The sequence below is a fragment of the Hirsutella rhossiliensis genome, assembly GCF_020360975.1.
Source record: "Hirsutella rhossiliensis strain HR02 chromosome Unknown scaffold00008, whole genome shotgun sequence".
Lineage (NCBI taxonomy): Eukaryota > Fungi > Ascomycota > Sordariomycetes > Hypocreales > Ophiocordycipitaceae > Hirsutella > Hirsutella rhossiliensis.
In genome coordinates this window covers 2027889-2045139 of record NW_025408674.1, presented here as the reverse complement: position 1 = coordinate 2045139, position 17251 = coordinate 2027889, and the positions used below count along the sequence as shown (strand labels likewise).

The 17251-nt window shown below is 45.0% G+C and overlaps 1 protein-coding gene across 1 annotated transcript; it reads right to left on the bottom strand.

Moving 5' to 3' along the window:
- Positions 1-1139: 1139 nt before the first annotated feature.
- HRG_07573 (uncharacterized protein) lies at positions 1140-1985 on the bottom strand (the record flags this gene model as incomplete). Its single annotated transcript, XM_044866044.1, has 1 exon — positions 1140-1985. The coding sequence occupies one exon, from the start codon at positions 1983-1985 to the stop codon at positions 1140-1142; it is 846 nt and encodes a 281-aa protein (XP_044719008.1).
- Positions 1986-17251: the final 15266 nt, after the last annotated feature.

Sequence of the window (17251 nt, the reverse complement as noted above, 5' to 3'; positions counted from 1 at the left end):
CGTTTGTCTCGTAAGCTGCTGTGCTCCATTCTCGCTTGCCAGCCAAGAGCGGAAGCAAGTTGCATCATGCGAGCACCCGGACCTTTGTTTCTCCTCTAATCAACGCAGAGTTCCTTTGCTCGGTAGATGTAACAAGCGGCACGCGTCCAGTCGCCGTTCTGCTGTACGCCGGGGTTTCCACGTGCCCATCTGTCGATCAACGTACACGTACAAGTCGTCAAGCCACACGGCCGGACTTTCGACATGAATCTTGATTTCTGCTCCTCGAGGCTACCGGGCAATAATGGTGGGCGCCCATAGCCGGGCCGCCCCTCGGCACCAGACGCATACTAGCAGGGTCTTGGTCGATAGATGTAGACAGGGGTGCTCCGGCGCAGGCGGCCCCGCTCGCCGGGACAGGGCGGTGGGGTCTTTCGGCGCCGGTCGGGACGGAACCAATGAGCTACGGCGCCGGATATCTGAGAGGCAGAGAGGAGAGGAAGACAACGACACACTCGAAGAAACAGGGATGGGAAGAATGCCCATGTTGGAATCTTGTGGCTTTGGCAATGGAAGCTCATGTCTCCACCGGCATCAAAGCGTGGGTGGAGCGGGTAATTACTGCACAGGGGTCCGGACGGCAGAGGAGCGGTGACGGGCTTGATGCAGTGGCTGTTTAGATAGTCACGTCATTGGCTTCGGAACTTCATGTTCGGAACAACTTGTTTGATTGCAATCAGGAAAGACAAACAGCAATAAGTGGTCCTCTCCTGAAAAGACGTTAACTCCCGTTCCCACCCATGTTGCATTCAACGATTCCCGTCTCCCTACCACTAGGAACGATGCATTCAGTAGAATCCCGATTCACCGCTTTCCCGTACCATGACGGTGCGCGGCGAGTTCACGCCCGCCATCTATCGCGTGCAGCTCCGCTTCTGAGGTCGTTTCTGACCTTGACTGTGCTCGTTGCGTATGCAACTCATCCCACCCATAACCGACAAAAATGGGTATTATACGACGCCAAGCGATGATGTACCTACTTTCCATGCTCCCTAACGCAAGAAAACAAAATTGAAATGAGAAGTGCCCCTCGATTTTCGAGGCGAGGACACCAGAAGCGCCCGTTTATGCCGCCAGAATGGACGGGCGAAGAGTGAGGTTCAAAGGGTCTTGCTCCTGCGGAGCAACGGCCAAAATTGCCAGCCCTTACGCCGCCTCCCGGGGCTGGGACCCGGAGACTTCTCGTCGTGATCGTCTTCGAGCTCCAACCGGTAGCGCCGCACGCTCCCGGTATCGTCATCGAAGGCAACGTGCCGAGGGCCGAAGCACCCCGGAACGAGGTTCCTGCGGACCCAGCCCTTGACGCCTCGACCGGCGGCGTCGATGGCGGCGTACTCGAGTCGGCGGGTGCGGTCGCTGGTCCAATAGTGGGTCGTCTGTGGCGGCTGGTAAGTCGCAGGCGCATGCTCTTGATGGCGATGCGAAGTAGACGATGTCTCGGTGAGCTCGAGGAGGTCAGGTGAAGGAAACTGGAAATAGGCCGCCGACGGGGGTCTGGACGCGTGGGGCCGAGGAGTGTGGTACAGCAGAGACGGTGGGCAGGAGGGCTGCGGAAAAGACTTGGCGGAACGGCGTGTTGACGGCCGGGTGCGAAGACGGGACGGAGAGCCCATGCCAGCTGAGGATGTGTTGGACATCGGCCTAGCTGGGGCGGGCGGGCGGACTTGGGAGACGGAGGGGCGCGGAGTAGCTCCATAAGATTCGTAGCCCGAGTCCTGCCTCTGCATCTTGGCCGCAGTGGGCATCAAGGGCAGTTTTCCCCCTCGCTCCGTGACCTGCTGTGGCGTGCCGCCATGGTGGTCCGCCAGACTCGCCGGCGAGAAGGAGGAAGAGGAGCCCCTGCTGTCTGGTGGTGAGGGCACTGAGGGCGGTTCCAGCAGCTCAATGTCGTTGAAGCTGTGGTATGTCGTGTCCGCCGAGGCGGCGAAGCGAAAGCTCTGGTCCATGCCGGGCAGGCGGAAGAAGCGGACAGGGACGACGATGCAGAGCACATGGAAAGGAGGTGAGGGGGGGGGAGAGCCATACAGACGCCGCCCAGAGAAGATTAGATGGATACGATGGGACGGGATGAATCTCGGGGAAAGGAGGGGGCGGGGCGGGAGCTAGAAATAAGGATCAATGAATGATTATGGGGCCAAGGCCCGTATATAGAGGAAAGCGACTCGGGGGGGGGGGGGTTGTTCTTGTTTTATGTGTCACAAAAAAGGGCCAGTGAACAAGCTTTCCTCCCCCCCCCCGCCGCGGCGCGTGCTCAAGAGTTGCGGTCTGCAGCAGGGCCAAGAGGAGAGAGGATACGGATAGAGAGAAGGATGAGAGACTTTTCGGTGCTCCAAGAGCCAAGACGAGCCGAAACGGTCCGCAGGCGGAGTTCGAACAAGACCACAGAACAGAGAGGCCAGGCAGGGGTCCGTGTCTTGGGGGCTAGTCGGCGGTGAGAGATGGACCCCTGTTGTCTGCAGTGGGTTAGGGGTGTCTGAGCCGATCCAGTCGAAGCTAGGAACGGGGCGCGCGGTTAGGATGCGGGCTTTCTGGTGCAGTGCCGAAGGAGGGAGAGGACAAGAATGCTGCGGGTTGGTTTGTTGTACGTATGTGAGTTGAGTTGGCACTGCTCTGTTGTGGGGACTGTCGTCGAATAGATGGATAGATGGTTGGGGGGGGTTGGCGGTGGTGACCAAGGTGTGGGCTCTGGGCATGTAAGGGGGTGTGATGCAGGGCCACGCAAATGTGTGTGAATAGCCCCTGTTGCGCAAGCCCGTCTATGACTTGGGTGCGAGAGAGTGCGAGAGAGTGCGAGAGAAAAGGGAGGAACAGGGGACCATTCGAGGAGGTCAACAGACGAGAGGTGCCCCCTTTTCAATGAACGGGGAGAGACGAACCAGTCGGGATCCAGGGACACAGGCGGTACCAATGTAGAACAGAGACAGAGACAAGACTGCCAGACTGAGGAGGGTGCACAAGGTCATGCGGCGCCATTCGCATGAGTTGGACGTCGAACGTCTTGCCTGGGGGGGTGCATCCGATGTCGCTGGATCTGCGTTGTGCGAGGCCAAAACAGGCCTGGTCTCCCCTCGTTTGTTGGTGGCATGCCTTTGTGTGTCTGTGTGCGTGCGTGCGTGCTATTCTGCGCTTCCATGTCTCCATGGTTCTCCACGCGGATCCGCATGGGCCCTTTCTCTAATTACTTTCCACCAAGACTCGATTGCAGGGCAAGCCATGGGCAGGCCGAGAGCATTGATCCGATGGGTAGCGCGTGGCAGGGTCCCCTTTCCGCCCCCTTTCCGCCCCCCTGGAGAGGATACATGTACATAGGGACGGCGTCTTTCCGGTGGTGGTTCATCAGCAAGGTCCAATGTCTGGGACAGGAGCTGAGGGCTGTGGTTCACCCGCCCGTCCATCAGGTGACGGTGACCCTTTGGGCCTCTCCACACGCTTCAAGTAAGGTGAGACGCGGGCAGGCGGGCGCTTGCTGCCAACCCCCGTCACATGCCCACAAGCCTCGCGTGAATGGGCCTCAACCGTGACGTGAGTTGCTTGTTTGCCGCCGAGATCGAAATAGAGGATCTATGGGGGGGTGGATGTCTCAAAGGGCTTTGGGAGTTAAGAAAAGAGTAATGTTTCCCGCTCTCAAATGGTCGGTCAGACACCGGTCAGACCACGGTCAGCGAGCGGTAGATTGGCCTTCGAGTCCCACCGAGGCTGTGACACAAGCAATACTGACACCCATCGGCTATCAATGTGCTTGGGACGGCACGTGTTGGGTCGCGGGTGACTCCCCCCCTCCCTCCAGCTTCCGTGCGCTCGATGCCATGGCCTCGTGTTGCGCTTTATAATAACCATCTGCTATACGGGCATTCCTCAGTTTAGGGCCAGCACTTAATCCCGCTTCCCCCACGGCTTCAGGCCGCTTCAGGCCGGACCCTGGCATGCCTACTCTACTTTACGAAGCACGCAGCACGGCACTCAAGTCAAGTAAGCGGTCACACGGCTTCGGTCCCGGGCCGCACTCCGGACGGCACACGGTAAAGGGTGATGGCATCACCAACGCCTACTCCGCCACGGCTGGCGATGCCGGGGGTGCACACGCACGCTGTCAAGAGACCACCAGGTGCGCTCTCGTGCCGAGGCCACGCATGGTGCTTGCTCCAACTTTCACATGCTTGTCTTTCTGTGCTCGCCCAGCAGTAGATTTGGAGGGACATTTGGCCGAGGACAAAGCCGATTCCAAGGACCGGAGCGGAGTGGTAGCCATCTCAAGCGTCCACGCTCGTCTTGATCTACGAATACAAAGTACGCCTCAAAGGATGACATGCGCTGCAAAATGCACGCTTGTCCTGGCAAACCTTCCCGATCGTTTGGCGTACAGTAGAAGCCGTCGCTTGGCGGCGGCAGAAGCCTCCAGCCAAGACATCCTGCCGACCATTGCCGGGAGCCTTTCCCTTTCCCTCTGTGGATGAAATGCTTAAATCATGTCTGTTCTTACTGGAAACAGTACTAAAATAACTTAAGTGCAAGCCTACAATGGGTTTACAAAACGTACCGCAAGGCCGCGCTACACGATTCCGCTTTCATTCACTCCACTGGAGTCTGCATCAGAACGGGCCGGGAACAAACAATACCATTATCCTTCGACCCTACGAAGTATTGTGTGCCGCATGTGCAGCCGCCTTGTTTCCAGAATGTTGCAGCGGCTGCTTCGTTCCCGCGCCTCATCTGAGAAGAATCGATGAAAGGGCCTTCTTGACAAGTGCAAGAAGGGGACTCGCCGTCAGCCCTGTGCCGAAAGACGCATCAAGGTCTAGGCTTCGTTCCTTTTGGCTATGCATCCACGGTAGCCGATTCGATGCTCTGATGCGAGATGCAGTGCCAAGGAGGCTTCCTATGCGAGTATTGCGCCTGGACTCATAGGGCTTGTCGCCCCCAGCGCCAGAGACAGATGTCGAGCTCATCGCTATAAGGACCCTCCTCAACTATGCCACACACATCGCCGGTACCCTTGCATTTGACCAGACACAGTAACGCACTCTATTTGGATTACTTTGCTTTATCTATGCGAGATACCTGCCAGCTTACCTAGCAGCTTGGCATCACCATAGATCGGATGCTTCTACTGCAAGCGTGCCCGTCGCTCCGGGATATGGTTATCGCCATCGCTGCGCTCGAGGCCAGTAGGCGAGCCTCTATCACCTCATTTTATCTTATTTAATACGCAAAACTCGCCTATTATTATTGGCTATAGCTCTTATAGCAGATCGATATAAGCTCTAGACTTAGATAGAAAAGACTATCGCTACTTAATCTAGTTATATTCTTTAAACTATGTTTTCCCTTACCCGTGCCACGCCCCACTTTATTTGGAATTCGCAAGCTCCCACCTCCTAAAGTTGGTGCTCACCACCAGTATCCCCACACCACCGGAATACCCAGAATTTCGACTCCCCGACTTCAGCATCCCTATATCTTAACCAATTCACGATCTCGTCGATAGCCGAAATGGAAGCACGTGTACAAAACGCTCTTCGATATATTGAAAATTTTCCGGTGCTAAAGTCGCAACCGTAGCGCGAGAATTCGGTGTAACACGTGATCGATTGCGATACCGTCTTCAAGGCCGACCTCCTAAAACTGGCCAGCGAGCTAGAAATACGAGGCTTTCCGAACCAGAAGAGAAGGCCCTATGTCGCTATATCGATCGTTTGGATAATATAAACCTTGCGGTACGCGTCGAGTTCGTTACTGACGCGGCAAACTGTATCTTGCGCGAGCAGTCTAGCCAGCGCGACGCTCCTACCGTGGGGCCAAACTGGACTTCTCGCTTCTTAAAGCGTCACGGCTACTTCAAAAGCGCCAAAAGGCTTCAAGCAGAGCGCCAAGTCTCCGAGAATCTTACACGAGTTAACCAGTATTTCCAGCATCTTCGGCAGGTTATCCAAGACAATGGTATACCTCCTGAGGATATCTGGAATATGGACGAGACTGGTTTTCGCATCGGGGTTGGAAAAGACCAGCTGATTGTGACAAAACGGAGGAGAGCTCATTATTTTGGCATTCCTGAGAATAGGAATCCGCTACTGCGATCGAAGCTATCTCGGCGAATGGGGAGGTTGTTCCGGCTTTTGATACTCGCTGGCCAGATGCACATGGCTTCATGGTATCAAATACCTGAGCTAGATCCTGACACAGTTATTCGACCCACGCCTACTGGTTACTCAAACGACGTGATTAGTCTGGAGTGGCTCCAGCATTTTGACAAGCACTCGGAAAAAAGCTCAAGAAGCTCGAAGCGACTTCTAATTCTTGATGGTCATGGCTCTCACCATACCAGGCAGTTCATTGAATACTGCGACAACCACAATATTATTCCCTTCGGCATGCCGCCTAATCTCACGCATGCACTTCAGCCTTTGGACGTTGTCGTTTTCCAGCCCCTAAAGCACTATCACGCCAAGGCTTTAGATGTCATGGTTCGAGATGGCCTCGTCAACATAACCAAGCTTGAGTTTCTCTCCTGCATTCAACAAGTACGATTGCATGCTTTCAAGGAGAGTACTATACGCTCCGCATTTCGCAAGACAGGAATCTTCCCATTCAATCCACAAGTAGTACTTCAATGTTTGGAAGCTCGTCAAGCCACGACACCCACACCTCCTCCCAATTCAGGACCACACTCCTCACCTTTCGAGACACCATTGACTCTACGACAAATAAACAAGGTAGCGGACAAATTAGATCTCGTCCTTGAAGACGATAAAAGCCTGGATCCCGACTTTCTCACGATCTCAGTCGATTTATTCGAGGATCGCTATCTCTGGCGACTGAGCTCGTGCAGACTAAAGGGACTTGGGACGAACAAAATGGCGGAGCGGATCCAAAAACAACGTAAGGCTATGAAGAATATACAGTTACAATCAGGAGGAGTATTGTCAGTGGCCCAAGGACGGGAAATGGTGCAACTAAGGAGATGATCAGATTGCTAAAGCAAGGAAGGTAGTAGAAGACGCGGAGAAAAAGGCGCATAACGCACGCAAGCGATGGTTTGAGGAAGCAGCAAAAAGGCACGCCAATGGAGGGTTCAGGAAGGTTAGAACGAGTGGAAGTACGCGATTCTGAGCGTGGTACGCGGTGGTTGAAGCGATTCTAGGTCGGGGAGTCGAAATTCTGGGTATTCCGGTGGTGTGGGGATACTGGTGGTGAGCACCAACTTTAGGAGGTGGGAGCTTGCGAATTCCAAATAAAGTGGGGCGTGGCACGGGTAGTATATACGACATATATATAAGGCCGTTTTCTATTATAAGGGCATAACGCCGGTATACTACCTAGGCTTATCTCTAGATCTTCTAAAGCTAGCTAGGCTCGGCTTCTATGTTCTAGCACGTCTAAGGTATTCTAGTTAATAGGCCCTATTAAAACTTTATCTCCTTACCCTTAAGTATTATTTAATGCCTTTTAAGCGCTTAAGACTAGTAGAGTAAATATATCCCGCAACGGTATATATTTACTAGAAGATATATAGCTGCTATGCTAGGAAAATTAGCCGTAAATAGACGTGTTACTATAAGTCCCTGCACATAGAAATGGGCACCCCCCTGTTTTGGGCACCCAAGATGGGTGCCCAACCTAAACGGCTGCGTCAACTTCAACAGCAAATTTCACCGCGGAAACGCATCCAATCTGCTAAAAAATTGACGCATGTGTCTTCAAGCCACTACTGATGAAATATACAGAGTCTGACATTCACAGCGCCCTTGAGGCAATCGCCAATGGCGGATCCGCCAAGAAGGCTGCTCGCGATTGGGGCGTCCCGAGGCAACTCTTTACAATCGCATGCATGGTCACGAATGCAGAAAGGATGCATTTTCTGCTCTTCAGAGGCTTTCTCAGACACAGGAAAAGCAACTTACCGAATGGATTCTCATTCAGGACGCCTTGGGCCTTCCTCCCACTCACTCGCAGATCAGGCAGTTCGCGCAGCGCATGCTCGCCGTCAAGGAGACCACACACCGCTCGGAAAACACTGGATGCAAGCATTTTTAAGACGAAATCCTGCAGTTCGGACCCAGAAGTGCCATCACAGAGACTCTGCGCGTGTCAACGGCGCTTCTACCGAGGTAATTCGGCCTTGGTTCAACAATTTCTTCCTTCCCGAGATTCTGGCTATTAAGCCGGAGAACAGGTACAACATGGATGAAGCAGGCATCATGGAAGGACTTGGGAGAATGGCCTGGTCGTTGGCAGTGCTGAAAAACGATCTGTACAAAGAAGACGCCTGGTTCTCGGGTCTGGACGTCGTTCATCGAGTGCGTGTCCGCTGCCGGCACCTTCCTCCCTCCACCCGTCATTTTCAAGGGCAAATCGGTCCAGCAACAGTGGTTCCCAGAAGATCTCAGTACTTTTAGTGACTGGCAATTCACTGCGACAAAGAACGGCTGGACTTCGGACCAAACTGCGGTGGAGTGGCTCGAAAGGTGTTCATTCCAAGAACCCAGCCACCCGACCCTTCGGAGCGAAGACTGCTAGTATTGGACGGCCACGGAAGTCACGAGACGGTTGACTTCATGTATCTATGCTACCAGCATCAGATTCACCTTCTTTCTTACCTCCCATACCTCTCATGTGCTGCAACCGCTCGATTTGTCTGTCTTCTCCGCTCTTAAGCACTACTACCGCAAACAGGTCGGATTTCTCAGCCTCCTGACCGATTCAAGCCCAGTCGGCAAGCAAAACTTTCTTTCCTGCTACCAGAAAGCACGCGAGCAAGCGCTCACTGTGTCAAACATCAAGGGTGGCTGGAAAGCGACGGGTTTGTGGCCGGTGTCGATGGCGAAGCCACTTTGAGCCCTCTTCTGCTGGAGAACAGCAACAGACGCAAAAAGAACGCGAAAAATGTGGCCAATGCATTCAATAGCCACTTACCCACCAGTGACTGGCAATCAGACACATCCCAGATTGCGTGGTCGACCCGAGGCGCTCGCAAGATCTGAAGGTTCAGGTAGTTCAATTCAACCAGCTAGACGACGACGTGCCCACGAAGAGATTGCTGTTCAGGAAGATCACAAAGGGTTTGACGAGAAGGATGGCCTTTTAGCAAAAGCTCAATTGCAGATTCAGGCACTGGAAACACAATTGGCGGCCGTCAAGCCGAAAAAAGGAAGAGGTGGTCACGAGCCCGAATTCGAGGTTCGCCAATATTGAGGCAATACGACGGGCGCAGGAGGAGGTGAACGCAGCTGAGAATGAAGAATCTGATGAAACCGAAGCTGAGGTTTCAGAAATAGGTGACGATTGTATCGTAGTGCACGGTGGTGGGCAGTGAGAAGGGATTGAATTAATGGTGTTGAAAATGGTCGTGATTTTTTGGGGTGCCCAAAACAGGGGGGTGCCCATTTCTATGTGCAGGGACTTAGGTCTAGCAGAAATAACTCTTATACCTATAGTTTACGTCTTATCTTTTATAAAGCGAGAAGCTCTTACTTTATCAGCGCTCTAAGCTTACCTAGACTTATTAATATATAGCTTCTTTAAATATATAGAACGTATTATAGAGCTTATAAGGTCTACTAATCTAGTAATAAGATATATAATATTACTCTCTAAGTTTAACTAATAATAGGTCGAATATATATATTTAATATATATAGCGACTATACCGAAGTTAAACTAAAGTAGACCTACGCCTAAGTAAAGCTCGACCTAAACTTGAGCTAAAAAGCACTTAAATATAGGTTAAGCTAGGGACTAAGGAAGATAGATAACTAGCGCGACTAAGATAGAGTTTTCCTCCTTTCTCCTTAGCTTTAGATAAATAATTATTTAGCCTTATACTACTATACTAAGTATACGCTAGCCCTTAATATATCTAAAGCTTTTTTTAGATAAGGCTATAAAGCTTAAAAAGAGATCGGACCTAAAGGATATAATATAGATATCCTAATAACTTAGAGGAGGGGAAATAGGCCTAAGGATAGCTAGGAGTAGCGATAGAAGGGCCCGACGCTTAGCTAATAATAAAGTAAGCGATACTCTCGCTATAAGTAAGAGAGGTAGAGATAAGGTATTAAGTAATATAAAGCTAACTATAAATATAGGAACTAATCGACTAGATTAAGAGGATATATTAAAGGATAGATAAGCTAATAAGGATAGGTATATATTATAGGCTACGCCTATAAAAGGCTAAGGTTATACTATAGCGACCGTACTAAAGTCGGGCTAAAGTAAACCTATATATAGGTAGAGCTCGACCTAAACTTAGGCCGAATAGCACCCGAATATAGGTTAAGCTAGGGACTAAGGAAGATAGATAACCGTAGCGACTAAGATAGAGTTTTCCTCCTTTTTCCTTAGCTTTAAATAAATAATTATTCGGCCCTATACTACTATACTAAGTATACGCCGGCCCTTAATATATCTAAAGCTCCTTTTAGATAAGGCTATAAAGCCTAGAGAGAGATCGGACCGAAAGGATATAATACGGATATCCTAACGACCTAAAGGAGGGAGAATAGGCCTAAGGATAGCAAGGAGTAGTAACGGGAGGGCTAGACGCCTAGCTAACGATAAAGTAAGCGATACTCTCGCTATAGGTAGGAGAGGTAGAGATAAGGCATTAAGTAATATAGAGCTAACTATAGATATAGGAACTAATCGGCTAGATTAAGAGGATATACTAAAGGATAAATAAACTAATATAGATAGGTATATAGGAGGGGGCTAAGGGCGGAGTAGGTGGTTTAATGCCGCCCTTAGGGGCAACGGGGGGGGCAGCGACGCCTACGACTAAGGGGGAGGTAGTAAGGAAGAATAGCTATAAGAAGCCTCTCTTAAGCCTAGGAAAATTCAATAGATAATAATAGCACTATACCCTATAGGTATAATATATATAGGAGAAGTATAAGATTAATAAAGAATTCTTCTTAAGCTTAAGGGAAATCTTCTACCTTATCTATAACTACCTAGACGCTAAGCTATAATAAACGGTCGCTATATACTATAGAATAAGGGCGGAGAAGAGCTATAATTAAAAGGAATTCCTAAAGTACCTTAACTTAATCTACCTTAACGTAGATATTTAGTTACGCACGGTAGCAGCGATCTAGATAATAAAATAAGGGGGAAGTTAAATATTTATAGCGTTCCTCCTAAAGTTTAAGTAGAGACTCTTAAGGCCGGAGGCGGGTCCTAGCTATATAATATTTAGATCGTCTTCCTAAAAGGGGCTCTAAGAATCTAGCTCTACGAGGCGTTAGCTATAGTCGACCTCCCTATATTAAGCTTCGCTACTTATATTAATCGGGTAGCGTAAATAGCGGCTAAGCTAAAGAGGGTCTAGTAAATAAGATAACCCCCCTTAAATTAAAGGAGACTAATAGATATATACCCCTAAGAAAGGAAGGATAAAGATAAGGATACCTTAATAACCGGTATTAATGCCCTAGATAAATAAAGGGAGGGGTAGAGCTAGCTAGAGAACCGTATATACTTTAACTATAGAGTTAGAGGATATATCGCGCTCTATTATAAAAAGAGGAGATAGGAACCCTAGAGGGCGGGCGTAATAAAAGAAGAGAGGGATACTAAGGATAATAATAACTTAGAAAAAAGGGAACCTTAGTATAAAGTTAGGCGCTAAGGGTAAAAGAGAAATAGTAAGAAGCTTAAAAGTTAATAAGGGACTATCTTATACTAAGCTTAGTAACGCTAAGGGTAAGTATTAATAAGAAGAAGGGACTTAACGCGCTTATAAATACCGGCTATAATTACTATACTATAGTAAGCGAGAGGGTAGTAAAGAAGCTATAGATACCTCTTACTAATAAAAAGAGAAGATAACTAAGGCCGTTCTTAAAAGATACTCTAGCCCTATAAATAAAAGGAATTATAGTATTTAAGATAGATATTAACGGCTATATAGAGTAGACCTTTATATATATAGTCTTTAGGCTAAGCTATAATATATTCCTAAGAAGGCTATAAATAAAGAAAAACTAAGTAATATATAACGTAGTTTAATAGGGGCATCTATACCCTAAGGAATATATAGCCCGCGTAGTAGAGTCTTTAGTAGGGTCCTTAGTAGGATCCTTAGTAGAGTCTTTAGCTAGCCCTCTTCTTAATTAGATAATCCCTTAGCCCCTATTCGTTTAGGGAAGAAGGAGGGGAAATTTAGTCTATAAAAGAGGTCTCTTTTCCTCCTTAGCTAGCAAACAGTATTAGTATTATTATCTCCTTCTTTATTATTAGCATTATCTTCTTCTATATTCTCTTTTACTAATATACCTTTTTAGCCCTCTTTGCCTTTGCCTTGCCCTACTTAGTACTTTCTCGTTTCCTTTATCCCCCTTAGACCCCCTTATCCTTCGGTATCTAGCTACTACTATTGCCGTTAGCGTAGGTATATCTTTAGGTATATACCGTAGTTACCGTTAAAGTAGTAAGGGATTAGATTTAGTATAGTAAGGCTAAGATCTAAATAGGCCTATAAGGATCGGAAGTAGTAAGGAGGGTAGAATAAATTTAAGGGGTAAAGATCGTTAGCGCGGTAGTATTTATAGTAGAATATTAAAGGAAGAGGGCGGTAAGGGATAATAAGGGAAAGTAAAGGATAGTCGATATCTAGGCGATTATAATAAAGGATATAAAGAGAGCACTCTAGCTAAAGACGGCGGTAGACTTAGCGGACTACGTTATAAAGTAAGCGCTAAATATATACCTAGACCTCTTTATACTAAAGAAGGCTTTAAAGATACCTTTATATAAGCTAGGGGTAAACTATAAGATTAACTTAATACTAGATAAAGATAGGGTAGAGCCCCCCTTATTATAAGGACCCCTTTACGATATATTAAGAGAGGAACTCTTAGTGCTAAGGAAGACCTTAAGCGAGCTAATAGAGGTAAACCTAATCTACCTAAGTAGCTCCTTAGCTATAGCCCTAGTACTCTTTACCCGAAAGTTAGACGGTCGCTTATAATTTTACTATAACTACTAGGCCTTAAACGTAATTATAAAGAGGGATAGGTATACGCTACCCTTAATTATAAAGATATTATAGATACTTATAAAGGTAAAGTAGTTTACGAAGCTTAATATTATAGCAGCGTTTTATAAGATCTAGATAGTAAAGGGCTATAAGTTTAAGATAGCCTTTTAAATAAGGTTTAAATTATTTAAGTAGTAGGTATACCTATTCGGCTTAATAAGGACGCCGGCTACCTTTTAATAATATATTAATAAGGTACTAAGGGAATACCTATATAAGTTCGTTATAGTATATATAGATAATATCTTAATCTACTTATTAAGGTCTCTTTAAGACTATTAAGAGAAGGTAGTAAGGGTACTTTAAAAGCTATAAAAAGTAAGCTTAATATTAAACCTAAGGAAGTATAACTTCGTAATAAAGGAGGTTAAGTACCTAGGCTTTATTATATAGGTAAGGGGTAAGGTTTAATACGACCTAGAGAAGATCTAAGTAATACGGACGTAGTAGGTACCCTAGAACGTAAGAGGAGTCTAAAGCTTCCTTAGCTTCGCGAACTACTACTAAGCCTTTATACTACTCTACGTAAAGGTATTAATATACCTAAATAGCTTTTATAAGAAAGGTACGATCTTTAAGTAAATAGATAAGTACTAAGTAGCGTTTAAGTTTATTTCGAACGCTTTCTATAACGCCTTAGTACTATAACTCTATAACCTAGAAAGAGAAATATACTTAAAGGCAGACTATTCTAGATATATAATAAGGGGGGCGCTAATATAAGTAAGGCTAGATAGTATATAATACTTAATAGGATTCTTCTTAAAGAGACTAAACCTAGTAAAGTATAACTACTTAATCTATAATAAGGAGATACTTATAATTATATAGTACTTAGGCTTCTAAGGAGTAAAACTCTAAAATATACCTACCTTTATAGTATTAACTAACTATAATAACCTAAGGTACTTTATAATAAAGAAGAAGTTAAACGAAAGATAAAGCTAATAGGTAATAGAGCTTATATCCTATAACTTTATACTAAAGTTCTAGCTAGGGAGGCTAGTAGCGGTGCCTAACGCGCTATCCTACTAAGAGTAAGATCGGCTAGTAGGTAAAACGGATAAAAGGGAGATAGGGTAGGTAGTCTAAATAATTCTAAAGACCGTATACTTATAGGGCCGCTTAGTCCTTACTAAGGGCTAATACGCCGACTTACTAAGACGCTTAGCCTAAGATAGGGCGGTAGTAGTAGCGCTATAGGTAGGTAGAGGAAGGGTAGGCGCGATAGTATACGTTAGTAGAGTAAGGGGGCCCGTTAAACGACTTAAGGAAGAGGTAAATAAAAGCGATAACTAACTAAAACTTAACCTAAACTTAGGCCGAAATATACCTTAAGAATAAGCTAACCTTATATTATATTTAATAACTAAGAGCTATAGAAGAAATAGATAGAGGCGTTAAGGAAAGATAAGGAATACTAAGCGGTGTTTTAAGTAATATATAAAAGGGAGAGATCGCTAGTACTAAAATAGTAACTAAAGGTATAGCTAAGTAAATATACGATCGATATTAAAAGACGGTTATACTTTTAAGAGAGGCTATAAGTACTAGGGAAACTAAAGTATAATAAAGGAAAGGGGGCTAAGGAATAAGATATACTTTAGGTATAAATAGCCTAATAAACGTATAACTTAATAGCGGTAGGATACCTAAGAAGAGAGGGGACCCTAGTAATACTAGCTAGAGAATTCTTCTAGCTTAGCTAGTCGGCGATAGTAAGGCGGCTTATCGTAAATTACGGACTATATAGGAGGGGGTATATATAAAGGTAACTTTAAAAGGGACTCTTAAAGCTCTTACTACCGCCGTCCTAACCGTTTATATACCTATTAATAGACTTTATAGTTAAACTACCGCTAACTAAGATAGAAGGCGTAAAGTACCTTTAAGTAATTATAGACCGGCTAATAAAAGTAGTAACGCTTAAAGTAATACTAATAATAAGGGTAGTAGTATACGTAATAAGGTTCCTTTAAGCTTACTTTTACTTTTATAAGATACTAAGGTTAATTATATTAAATAAAGGGATAAACTAAATAAGAAGCTTTTAAAGGGAGTTCTATAAATAAATAAGAGTATAAAGGAAGTTAAGTTTAGTATACTACCTATAAATAAATAGGTCGACTAAGCGCGTAAACTAAGAAGTATAAGTATACTTTTAAGTATACGTTTACTATAGCTAGGACGACTAAGGAGCATAGCTACTATATATATAAGCTATACTAAATAACCGCGTAGCGTCGATAATATATATAAGCCCGTTCTTTACGATATATAGATATAATATCGAGCCGGTCTAAATAGTAAGGGAGGAGGGGCCGCTATCGCTAGAAGTAAGAGGGATAAAGGAGCTCGCTTAAAGGATAAGAGAGGTAACTAACTTCCTATAAACCGCTATTATCGTAGCGTAGGTAAGATAAAAGGAGATAGTAAACTAAAAGAGGGCCTTAGTAAAGAGGTTTAAAGTAAGCAATAAGGTATAAGTAGATATAGCTAAATATATAACTAACTAGCTATATAGGAAGCTTAACTAGCTATATTAAAAGTATACTATAATAAAGGTAGTAAGCTTATATATAGTAGAGCTCGATATATTAAGGAGGGTATATAAAAGGCTCTATATAGAATTCCTCTACTAAGCGGTAAAGAACCTATTACTTAAATAGGTAGTCGACGACTACTAACCGCTATTAGTAATTAAAGAGGATAACGAGCCTAAGTATATCGTTAAAGAGATCTAGTAAGCGTAGTAAAAGTAAAAGGGGAGGGGTAGATAGTAATAGGTACTCGTAAAATAGTAAGGGTATATAAACCTATCGTAGTACCTATTAAATAACTTCTAAGAGATAGAAGCCTTAAAGGGATTTAAGAGATAGTAAGGAAATATAAAGGAGAACGATAGAGGAGGGGCGAGAAAAAGAGATAAAGAGGAGGGCGGAAGATAAGGAAGGGGAAATAAAGGATAGAAAAGGGAGAAAGAAAAGAAGGTAAGAGATAAGGGACGCTTATTAAAAAATAAGGAAAGGATAAAGAAGAACTATAGTACTAAAGGGAAATAATAAAGGATAGATAAGGGATAAATATAAAATAGATAGTAATAAAGGATAAATAAGGATAAAGATAAGGGTAAGATATAATAAGATAAGATATAGATATAATAAGACGTACTAAGGATATTAACTTAATTTTAACTAACTATAGACGCCCCTTAACTACCGCTTAATTACTTTAAGATATTAAGGTATATTTAAGCTTAGCGTATAAATATAGCGGCGCGGGTAAGCTTAGTATACTAGAACGATAGTTAAAGATAAATAGTAGGATAAGGTTAAAAGAGGAATAGAGTATATATATAAGGGTCGCTTTAATAGTTATTAAACGTCCTTTAAGATATATAGTCTTAAAGGGTATTAGTAGTAGCGATTATATTCTTAATATACTACTATTATATTAGCGTTTTATTAAATAAAGTTAAAGGAGAGTAATAAATAAGAAGGTAGCGTAATCTAGTATAAGTATAAGCAAAGTAGTTATAAGTATATAGTAACGCTTAATTCTAGTAGGTACTATATTATATCTTAACGCTTAGCGACGTTATTTAGCCTATATAGGTAAGATAAAGTAGCCGCCGTATAGTAGTACTATAGGTCACGCTATACTTATTAAGAGATATAGGCGAACGCGTCGACTAGCGTAAAGGCGGTAGAGTATAGTCGCCTAGCGTACTAAGAGGCGGGGTACTACTATATAGAGTAAAGAAGCCGGCGGGCGTACGAGGGCCTATAGTAGTTATAATATAGCGCGGCGCGGCGATAGAAGTTAAGTAAAGTAAGAGCGCGCGCGTAGAGGGAGTAAAGCTTAAAAAAGGAAAAAGAAAGGAAGAGGGAGAAGGGATAGAAGAAAGGTATTTATACGTAGCGGGGTATATATATAGTAAGGTATAGGGGTATATATATAAAGGAGGGAAAGATAGGGTAGAATAAGTATATAAAAAGGTAGTATATAAAGGGATAAGGTAAGCGTAAGGTAAAAGGAAGTAACCGCGCGCGCTAAGAAAAAAGGGATAGTAATAATAAAAAGGTAGTAAGAGAGGAATAAGAGTACTACTAATAAGAAGGGGAGAGTAAGGGTAGTATTATAGGCTATGCCTATAAAAGGCTAAGGTTATACTAT